Genomic DNA, 10,686 nt, shown 5'->3' with positions numbered 1-10,686 from the left:
TCTTAAAAAAAAAAAAAAAAAAGACTCAGAAGACCCTTAATCTGCTACTAACAAGGTCCCTTACATCCTTCCCATGTCTAAGAACATGCTCACCTCAGGGCCCACTCCAGCTTCACACATGCACACACACACACACACATGCACACCCGCACACCAGCACATGCACACACACACTCTTAGCCAATCTGAATATACTAAAGCACATTTTATGTAGCTATATTTAAAAAAAAAAAAAAAAAAACCTCACTGCGAATTCTGACTCATAGCAACCCCCTTTGGGTTTCCAAGGTGGTAAATCTTTACCGAAGTAGATTGCCCAGTCTTCCTTCTGCAGAGTGGCTGGTAGGTTTGAACTGTCAACTTGCTGGTTAGCAGTCAAATGCCTTAGGCAATATGCCACCAGAGCTCCTTTTTATGTAGCTATGTAAATGCATAGTAACTGTAAGGACAGTATTTCCCTATAGAACAGGTTATATTTTTCTCAAGAACACTTAATATAAAATTTCTGAGAAAAACATATATGGCTTATATTTTCTGGCAAATATACTAATATACAAATATACATTTGTATGAATTATAAGAATTAGAAACTGCACAGACATCACGTAAAAGGATAACAAATGTTTAAACTGTGCTGAAAAAGAACACTAGTTATTGTAGGAAAGGAAAAGAATGAAAAGAGAAAAACAAAATTCAACAAAGAATCCACTGAATTGAGTGACTAATCTCCAAATCTACCACATAAATCAATGGCCCAAGCATCCCCACCCCATCAAACCCATCAAACCCATCAAACCCACTGCTGTCAGCCACTTTCAGATTCACCATACACACAGATGTCAAATATCATTTCTAAACCATCACTTTCCCATTATGTTAGGCTTCTGATGAAAAACCTTTAGTGATTCTCAACAGGAAAAAATTCAGATTCCCAACCTAGCTTTTATGGCCCTCTATAATCTGAAACTGACCTTTCAATTAATCCCATTCTATTCTCTGAAATGAAATCTCTATTCCAGTCAAACTAGTCTCCTCACTCTTCCCTAAAAACTGCAAGTATTCTGATTTCTTCTCAGTGATTTCCAATCTAACAAAGTTCTAGTGCTGACTTAAAATGCAAATGAGCTCCAAAAACTTAAAGCTAACCTCCACTATCACATACAACAGACTCTTATTCCACATAAAGTGAGAATACTTACTTGTCACTGAATTTTTAACCATTGAACTTTTATATCTGTGTATCCTTTGTTTTTCAAGAACTCAACACAGTGCAAACAGGAGTTCAATAATGTTCCCTACATTGAACTGAATGTAACTAAAGGACAATAAACTCCAGGACAAAGGCCTCCACCTTATTACTTATTTATTTCTTAAACTCAATACTGAACAAAGTGTAGGTGCTGATTGCTAAATAACTGGACTCAGTAGTAGGCCTTCACGTCCTACAGACCTTCTAACTTCTTTAAATATACACGGAACATTCAAAGCATCAAGATATCAAAAATTATATAAATCCAACTAGTATTGAGTGCATGCAGGAGGCATCTTACAAGGCAATTAAAAACAGAAACCATTTAACACACACAATCCTGAACATCCATAAAATGCCATTTCTGCAAAAGGAAAATGTGAAACATCTGGGAATGTGAACAATCTGACCAAGCTGATTGTTATTATTTCTGCAGACTGTCCTACTGCCCTTCCTTTACTCTCTTGACTCTCAGATGTTACAGAAAGGCTCAACTGGTTAGGTGAAACGTTTGACCTAGGTTGCAATCTCAGATGACCTAATCAGGCAATTTCCCAATGCTGTAGAATGTTACTAATGCCTCTAAGAACTAGGGCAGAAGAAACCAAACACAAAAGAATTAAGTGATTTGCCCAACTGTCATGTAAAGGCCCTAAGAGTAAAGAATTAAACTCAGGTCTCATAAGTCTAGTGCTGTAAGCCTTTAATAAGGAACTGTAAGTACACTTTAGGGAGCTCTGGTGGCACAGTACATAAGGCATTTGGCTGATAACCAGAAGGTCGGCAGTTCAAACCCACCAGTGCTCTGCAGGAGGAAGATGGACAATCTACTTCCATACAGCCTTGGAAACCCAATGGGGTTGCTATGAGTTGGAATCAACTTGATGGCAGTGGGTTTGGTGTTTTGGTTTTATAAGTACACTTTATGGGGCAAGCTAAGCACAAGCAAGGTCTTCCCAACCAGCCAAAAAGCATTAAGTGCTGAATCTGTATTTTCCTCTTTTTCTGGGAAAGAATTTTAGTTAATGAAACATAATAATAATAATAAAAAGATACTTTCCAGTTGCTGTATTAAGCATGATTACAAATCATGTGTCTTATAACAAAGCATAAGAATCTAAAGGATTCACAAACTCAGGAAACTCTACATTCTTTGGAGGAAAGCTGACAGCTGTCCCCCCAGATGCACCAGCTACCGCTGTAACACAAGGCATGCATTCTGTTGGCAGAGGAACTAAAAGGCAGTCATATAAATAGCTTTCTACCAGTGGCCAAACTGGCTTTGCCATCTGCCTCTCTCCACACCAAAGCCATCCTTCTCATGCCCCTAGCTCCAGAGGGAGCTGCTACAGCTATTAAGAGAGAAGAAGAGAAGGTATACTCCCAGAGAGTGACATTGTTTAACACCAACCTAAGGGAGGAAAGAGTGTTCTCACTCTGCCCCTTTCTGTGCTCTTCTCCATAGATTTATCTTCCTGTGCTCATCCCTACACATGGACAGCCTGTTCTTACTTCCCACCCAACATACATGCCAAGGAACTAAAGAGCCATCAACCAAATAATCCCACTAGTCACATGTCCTAAACAAAGTGATTCCCTGTCTGGATTTTGCAACACCAAATAGGTCACAGAGCCAAAAAGAATCCTGGAGATCATCCAGAGAAGTTGAGTGACTTGCTTCCAAAATTACAGGGGTGCCTCACAAAATGTATTAAAATGTACTTTAACTCATTCATTAAATGAATATTTACTTGTGGCAGATACTGTGCTGGGTACTTGGAAGAGAATGTTTCAATTTTCCTTAATTAAAATTTGTGGGGAGTGAAAAATAAAACTGGGAGGGGGGATGACATGGGGTATTTTTCCCAGAGGTGGTGTCTACACACCAGTATGCAAGGTACAAGCTCCCAAAGCTGGGAATCACTGAATTGAGGAACTAAAGAAAAGATAAAGCCCCTAACAATACAGACCCACAAGGCTAGAAACTTCCCCAGTCTGCTCTATGTGTAGTTCTTTTTAAAGTTGGGAGAAGGGGGGACATCCTCAGAGGGGTCACACGGATGGTCAGGCTGCCCAGCTCCCCACTCCCCCTAACTCTTCCTTACTTTGCACAGCAGCATTACCAACTTAGTTTTTCAGCATGAATTTCAGCCAACCTCCTTCTGAAGACTCTTCTCAGCTCTACTAACTAGGCTGTTCTCTATTTTTCCCATGGCCACTTGGAGGTTTCAAAAGATAGAGAAGACAAGAGAAAGTAAGCATAGAGCTTGACCGGAGTGGAATTCCCTATTTGCAGGCAATGCCAGCCCTGGCCAGAGGGCAGGCTATCCCATCATTTTCCAAGTCCCAATTTTTGAATTTTCCTCAACGCATGAGAGGGGAAAGAATGTGCGAGAGAAGCACAAAGCCAGGTGGACTTTCTGGTTTGGCACAGTTGAATGATTGACCGGGGACAAGACTGCCGGTGAAGATTACAAAATGACACGGAAAGGGTGAAGTTTAAAGGACTCCTGAAAGAATTCAACACTGAGCAGGTTTTCAAAGAATCCCCAGGAAAGGTCTTTTAAGAAGTCACGAGACAAAATTTGTAAAACTAAAGACGGTTTGTAGTGGACTTGGGTAGCTTCAAGGTGCAACTGAACCTGACTCCAGGCCGTGAGTGCTTTTAGTCTGTCCAGTGGAGAACGCCGGCACCGAAGGGTGCTAGGGTAGGGAAGAGCCAGAGTCCCGGACCGCGCGCCCCCAGGCAGGACTCTGCATCCCGCCAACGCAAGGGCAGGGAAAAGGACTAGCCACTGGCCGCCTGAGGGAGGAATGACCCCAGGATCTCCCGGGTTTATAGCGCCTGGGATGGCTCGGAATGAATCTCCTGTTCCTCCACCTGCGGGCCCTGGGCCCTGCCAGGAACAGCCTCCGAGACCCAGATCTTCAGTATCCTGCCAGAAGGGGCTCCTCCCGGCCTTGCCACGCCGCAGCCCGCCCGCGCCTGAGTCCCCGCCAGCCCCTCGAGCCGCGCGGCTTACTTTTGGTCGCAGCGATAAGGTTTTTTCCGTCCTTGATGAGCTCTTTGATGAACTTGTTGGTCCTCTCGAGTTCTGCTTCGTGGGCGCGGACCCTTTCCCTGAACCAGGGGCTGTCGAGATAGCAGTCGCTAAACTCCAGTGGCTGCAACCCCATGACGGCAGCGGTCCGCGCACAGCGCAGAGCCGACAGACCCACCGATCGGCCGACCGAGGGGAGGCGTCCTGCGCTACAGCGCCAGCCAGGATCCCCCAGCCAGATGCTGGGCCGAGTAGGCTGGAAGCCCCAGAAAAGCTAGCAGCCCCGAGCGCGCGGCGATCGCGGCGCAGACATGTCCCGCAGAGCTGAGCCTCAGCCGAACGCTGGAGCTGCAACCGAGCGAACGAGAGGGAACCACAGCGCCCCACTCCCGGCAGCCCCAACCAAACCTTCAGCGCCCGCAGCCCCGCCCAGCCGCCCGGCCCCAGCGCGCAGACCCTCCCCGGGGCACAGGGCAGCCCGACCGCCCCGCCCCGCCGCGCGCGCCCCGCCCCGGGCGCCTCCCCGGGCCACTCCGCTCTCCTCCGCTCGCCCTCTTCTTTTTCCTCCGCCTTCCTTTTTCCTCCCCTCCCTTCCTCAAACGCCTTTTTCTTCTCTTCCCACGCGAAGTTGCCCCTCCTCTTCCTTCCGTAGCTTCCTCAGTCTTGAAGTTAGTCCTGAGGCTCTTCTCCACAGTGGAGGCGCGCGCCTTGCCCTCTTCTTGGGCCCCTCTCTCCGAGGTGACTCACACTCTTCTCCCAGATGCAGGGAACTGGGCCGGGAAGAGGAAGAAGAGTCTTAATAGTCTCTGATCCCCGCGGCCAGGCGGCAAAACTCGTCGGCGACCTGGGTTGCTAGGGGAAATATTTGACTCATCCTGGACAGACCCTAAATTAGGAACGGACTCGCACGCAGAGCGCTCTATTTTCCTCATTCATGTCCCTCATGTAAAATAAAGTGCGTTTAAAATTGATTGAATTTTAGATTGAAAGCTTATCAAGGGCAGGGAGCGTTTTCTTGTTGCTCAGCAGACACTATTACTGTGTAAAAACGCACTGCCGTGGAGTTGATTTAACTCATAGGGACCCCTTTTTGGGTTTCCGAGATGTTGCCCAGACTTCCTACATAGAAATGGCTGGTTGGTTTGAACCGCCAGCCTTCCGGTTAGCAGACAAATGCCTTAGGCACTGTGTATCTACACTGAATGTACTGTAGACTTAGGTGGAAGAGAGAAGGTGGCTAAACCACAAAAAAGTGTTTCTGTCGTGTTCAGCAGATTAAATTTTCTTGGTTATGTAGAGACAATCTCTATTTTTCTAAAAATAATCACCGGAAAAGAAATGCCAAGTTACTTGTGGTTTTGACTGTGATGAGTGAAATGATCAAATAAAAATTTACGGCAGTGCACATGGCAAAGCCTACTATTCCCGTGCGTTCTGAAACAGAACTTTAAGGTGTCCCAAAAAGTTAAGGGATTTTAAATTACTAAATTTATATACCTAAAATAAATTACTAATAGTTTAGTAGGGTAACTTTTCATAATAAAACTCAAAACTACTGCCATCCAGTCAATTCCAACTCATAGCAACCCTATAGGACAGAGTAGAACTGCCCCATATGGTTTTCTAGGTGTACATCTATCTTAACTAAGCAGACTGCCCCATCTTTCTCCTGTGAAGTGTCTAGTGGATTGGAACAGCAGAGTTTGTTTAGCAGCCAAATGCTTTAACCACTGTGCCACCAGAGCTCCTTTTCATAATAGCAACTAGCAATTTATTGGGCGATTATTATGTGTCAGGTACATACTATGCACTCTGCATACATTTTTTTACTAACTCACAACATAAGTGGTAGGTTTAATGATGGTAGTATCACCAAGAAACTTCAAAGTGGTTATTTAAAACATTCAAGCTCTGACCTGGGTAATTAAGAATCTGTTTGGACAACATGCTGTAGGAGTGTAACCCTCAGGAACAAGTTAAATAAGCCTCCTACTCAATAAACTCTTTTTTTTCTTTTTTTTTTTTTAAACAAAACAGCCCCTTGAGAGGCTAACCCACAGATAAACATCATTACTTTAATGTCCATCTGTCAGAGACTTCAAAAGGTTTTACAAATAACTTTTAGGCATTGAAAGCTTTGGTTCCTCTTAAATTCTGCAAGAGACTGACTGCAGTCTACACAGAAGAGAATGCCAGAGGTAAATAAAGGGGAGAAAGACAGAGGACACTCAGGAATAAAAGGAATATAAACAGTGAGGGTCTGGCAAAATAGCCAAATACTAACAGCACTTAATCCTCTAGTCAAAAACTTAAACCTTTCCTTGTACAGAGGAGCTGCCAGCAGTCCCTCAAAATGTTAGTAGTTCTCTTCCTGGTTATACACTCAAGAGGATGGAAATACAGTCCACACAAAACCTTGTACACCAGTATTCACAGCAGCATTATTCATAATAGTCAAAAAGTAGACACAACCCAAATGTCCATCACTTGATGATTTTATTCCATGCAACCTAATATTAAAGAAAAACCAAAACCCACAGCCATCGAGTCGATTCCAACCCATAGTGACCTCCATTGAGTTTCCAAGGCTGTAATCTTCACAGAAGTAGAGTGCCTCATCTTCCTCCCAAGGAGCAGTTGGTGGGTTTGAACCACCGACCTTCTGATTAGCAGTCAAATGCCTTACCCACTATGCAACCAGGGCTCCTTAATGTAATATTAATCTACAATAAAAAGAAATGAAGTACTGATACATGCTACAATAGGATGAACCTTGAAGACATTTACACTAAGTACAAAAAACCCAGTCACAGAAGACCACATGTTCTATGATGCCATTTATAAGAAATGTCCAGAACAGGCAAATCCTTAGAGACAGTAAGTAGATTAGTGGTTGCCAGGGAGTGCTAGGGCAGCCACCGCTAATGAGGAAGGTTTCTTTTTTGGGTGATGAAAATATTTTAAATTTAGATTGTGGTAATAATTGCACAACTCTTAATATACTAAAAGCCATTGAAGTGTATACTTCAAATGGATGGATTTTGTGGTTAATGATTTATATCTCAATAAAAAATGTTAAAGGGGGAGGCTGCTCCAAACTGCCTCTTTTTTCTTAACACTTTCCACTTCCAGCAGAAAACTTTGGATTCATTCAGTGTAGCCAGTTTTTTGGATATTTAGAGCAAAACAAACTGTTTAAAACATTTCACAACACAGCCCCCTCAAAAAAAAAAAAAAACAGTTACTTGTCACTTTCATAAACACATGTGTTAGAGTAGATGGGCAAGAATCTTAATTCAGCTCTGAATAGGTCTACCATAATCACCATGAACAGAGAGAGAAAAAGAGAGCTGACGAGTCTATTGGACTCATAGCGACCCCCTCCTTGGGTTTCAGAGGCGTTATCTCTATGGAAGTAGATTGCCCAATCTTCCTTCTGAGGAGTGGCTGGTGGGTTTGAACCACCAGCCTTCCGGTAAGCAGTCAAGTGCCTTAGATGTTACATTACTAGAGCTCCCAACTACCAAGAGTAGAAGGGATTAATCAGTTTTGTTTTATTCAGTTGCCTGATAGAGATGATTAGTAAATTTGGAATGAATGAGAAGTACAGCAAAGTTAAGAGAGATTTTATGGCACAACAAAAGGAGAAGTTTAGGAGTAAAATGAACCTGAGTTCCAGGTCCAGCTTCATCACTTAATAGTTGTGTGACCTTGGCAAAGGCAAATTTTTGCTAAAGCTCAGGTTCATTGTCCATGAAATATAGATGATGACACTGCAGCAGCCAGCTGGTTGGGAAGATTTAATGAGACTGTGTTGTGAAGAACCTGCTGAAAGCTACAATACTGGTCAGGATGATGAGGAGAAGAAGGGTGAGGAGGATGTATTGAAGAGAGGGGAAAGAGAGGAAGGAGAGATGGAGGAGCTAAAGATTACATTACATCAGCATGGGGAAGACTTAGGAGCAGGCGAACATACAAGATGCCCCTTAAATCATAGCACTAAATGACATAAGACAGAATTCAAGGAAATAATACTATAATAGCAGATGGTACTAAGTTCCCAAGCCTCAAATTTGGTTCATTCACTCATTCATTCTCCCCATAGTTTTCTTTATGTGCTAGGAGTCCCTGGCTGGTACAAGTGACCTCCAGCCAGAAATGTGGTAGTTTGAACCACTCAGATGCACCTCAGAAGGCAGACCTGGTGATCTTCCTCCAAAAGATCACAGCCTTGAAAACCTTATGGAGCCCAGATCTACTCTAAAAAAAATCACAGGATTATCGTGAGTCAGAATCAAGTCGACAGCAGCAACCATCAACAATGACTGTATGTGTTAGGCACCATGCTAGGGGCTAGTGACCTAGCAGTGTACAAAACAGACACAGTAGGCATTGCACTGAGCTTTTGGTCTCCAGGGAAAAAAACTGGTATCATACATGCCCCCTACCACTCAAAAAAAAAAAAAAAAAATCCAGTTTGAAGTTGAAGTGTGATTCAGTAAAAGAGTGTGTTGAATAATTATGAAGAGAACCTGATGTAAATTTGGGGTGGGGGGCAATATCAAGGTAGGCCTCTGTGAGGAAGTATCATTTAATCAGTGACCAAAAGGATCAGCAGGCATTAACCATTAAATAGGTTGTGGTAGCCAGGCAGGTAACCAGTCTGTGAAGTACCTGAGATAGAAAAGAGCCTAGTACCCTGAAGGGACTAAAAGAGGTCAGGTTGCTGAAGCCCACTGAGTGAGAGAAATGAGCTCAAGATGACACAGGGCAGATAGAAGGTAGGCAGCCGCCAGATTGTGTAGAAAGCCTCGTAGGTCATATTCAGGATTTTGTATTAAGGTATTCCAGTAGCATAGTGGGTAAGGCACTCAGCTGCTAACCTCAAAGTTGGCAGTTCAAGCCTACCAGCTGCTCCGTGGGAGGAAGATGAGGCAATCCACTCCCATTAAGATTTACAGCCTTGGAAACTATGAGTTGGAATCAACTTGATGACAGTGGTTTGTTTGTTTGTTTGTCATTATCATATCCTAATGCTATCGGAAAGGCACTCTGGTGGCACAGTGCCTAAGGCTTTTCCCTGCTAACCAGAAGGTTGATGGTTCAAACCCACCAGCCACTCCATGGAAGGACGACGGAGCAATCTACTTCCTTACATATTTACCACCTCAGAAACCCAATGGGGGTCAATATGAGTTGGACTTGACTCCATGGCAGTAAGTTTGGTTTTGGAATGCTATTGGAAACCTTTGAAAGGTTTTAAGCATCATGGTAATATGATACGGTTTGTGTTTTCTCTTGAGCTGCTGTGTGGAGAATGGGAATTCAGGTGGAAGGCTGCTCTAGTCTGGGCAAGACATAGTATAGCTTAAACCTACAAGGTGATAAATAGAATGAAATATATATTTTAGAGGGAGATTTTAATCACAGCTTGCATATTGAAAATGAGGAAAAAGGTGTCAAAGGTTATCCCCAGGCTCCTGCCATGATAATTGGTGGATGGATATTCCATCCGCTAAAAGGGGAACATGGGAAACTCTGATGTGGTAGGGATAGTTGGAATGGGCCAGATTGGTTTCCGTTTCATCCATATTACGTTTAAGGCATGCAGGAGACATTCAACTGTGTATGTCAGGTAGGCATCAATACCTAAAATGCCATTTTTATTCTTTGCTCAGTGACTGAATTAAGGAAGGATTGGAATTAACACAAACAGACCAAGTTTCAGTCTAGACAAAATGGAGGTAATTCAGAGAAAACCTTCCCTTTATGTAATTTCCACTACATACAATGTTGTCTTTCCCTGGTGAGTCATAAAGTTGCTACCTCTAAAGTTGAATATGGGTTGTACTGAATCTTTGGATATGTGTCAGGCTGTGAGTCAGTTCAAATTAAGTTCTGACACATTATAACAGAAAACCCAAAATAATGGTAGTTTAAATGATCAGGAGTGTATTTCTCTCTCTCATGTAAAAGAAGTCCAAAAGTAAATAATAACATGGTTCCATAGTCCCTGGATCCTGGGGCTTATTATAGCCACCATCCTATCATTAGCTTCCATCCTCACTGTCCCCTCATGGTACCAAATATCTTCTACAGCTCTTTCCAGGCAGGAGAAAGAGAAAGGGTAAAAGAGGCCCCCTGCCAGCTGGTCAGCTGCTTTTCCCAGCTTTCCTGCAGGTCCTACACAATATTTTTGCTTTTTATCTCATTGGCCAGAACTTCGTTATATGTTTACACCTCCCCACCAGGGAATCTATAAAATGTGGTCTTTCATCTATGCACATTGTCATCTTAAATAAAAGCTGGATTCCTTATGAAAGGAAAAGGGACAATAGATTCTGAGCAGGAACCTAGCAGTCTCTGCCACATGCTGACACCTTTATGAGTGAGGTA

At 43.3% G+C, this 10,686-nt stretch overlaps 1 protein-coding gene across 1 annotated transcript in view; it reads right to left on the bottom strand.

Moving 5' to 3' along the window:
* Nucleotides 1-4,426, bottom strand: part of ARHGAP10 (Rho GTPase activating protein 10) — a 483,946-nt gene extending 479,520 nt beyond the window's left edge. The window contains exons 1-2 of the mRNA XM_007953807.1: nt 4,273-4,426; nt 1,340-1,345 (exon numbers count right to left, since the gene is read on the bottom strand). Of these exons, the coding sequence (XP_007951998.1) occupies nt 1,340-1,345; nt 4,273-4,426 (160 nt within the window). The remainder of the gene's footprint in view (nt 1-1,339; nt 1,346-4,272) is intronic.
* Nucleotides 4,427-10,686: the final 6,260 nt, after the last annotated feature.

This window comes from Orycteropus afer, unplaced genomic scaffold (genome assembly GCF_000298275.1).
Source record: "Orycteropus afer afer isolate SDZICR_OR568_19922 unplaced genomic scaffold, OryAfe1.0 scaffold00415, whole genome shotgun sequence".
In the NCBI taxonomy this organism is placed as follows: Eukaryota; Metazoa; Chordata; class Mammalia; order Tubulidentata; family Orycteropodidae; genus Orycteropus; species Orycteropus afer.
The sequence above is the reverse complement of the archived record's forward strand: the minus strand, read 5'-3'. Positions and strand labels throughout refer to the sequence as shown.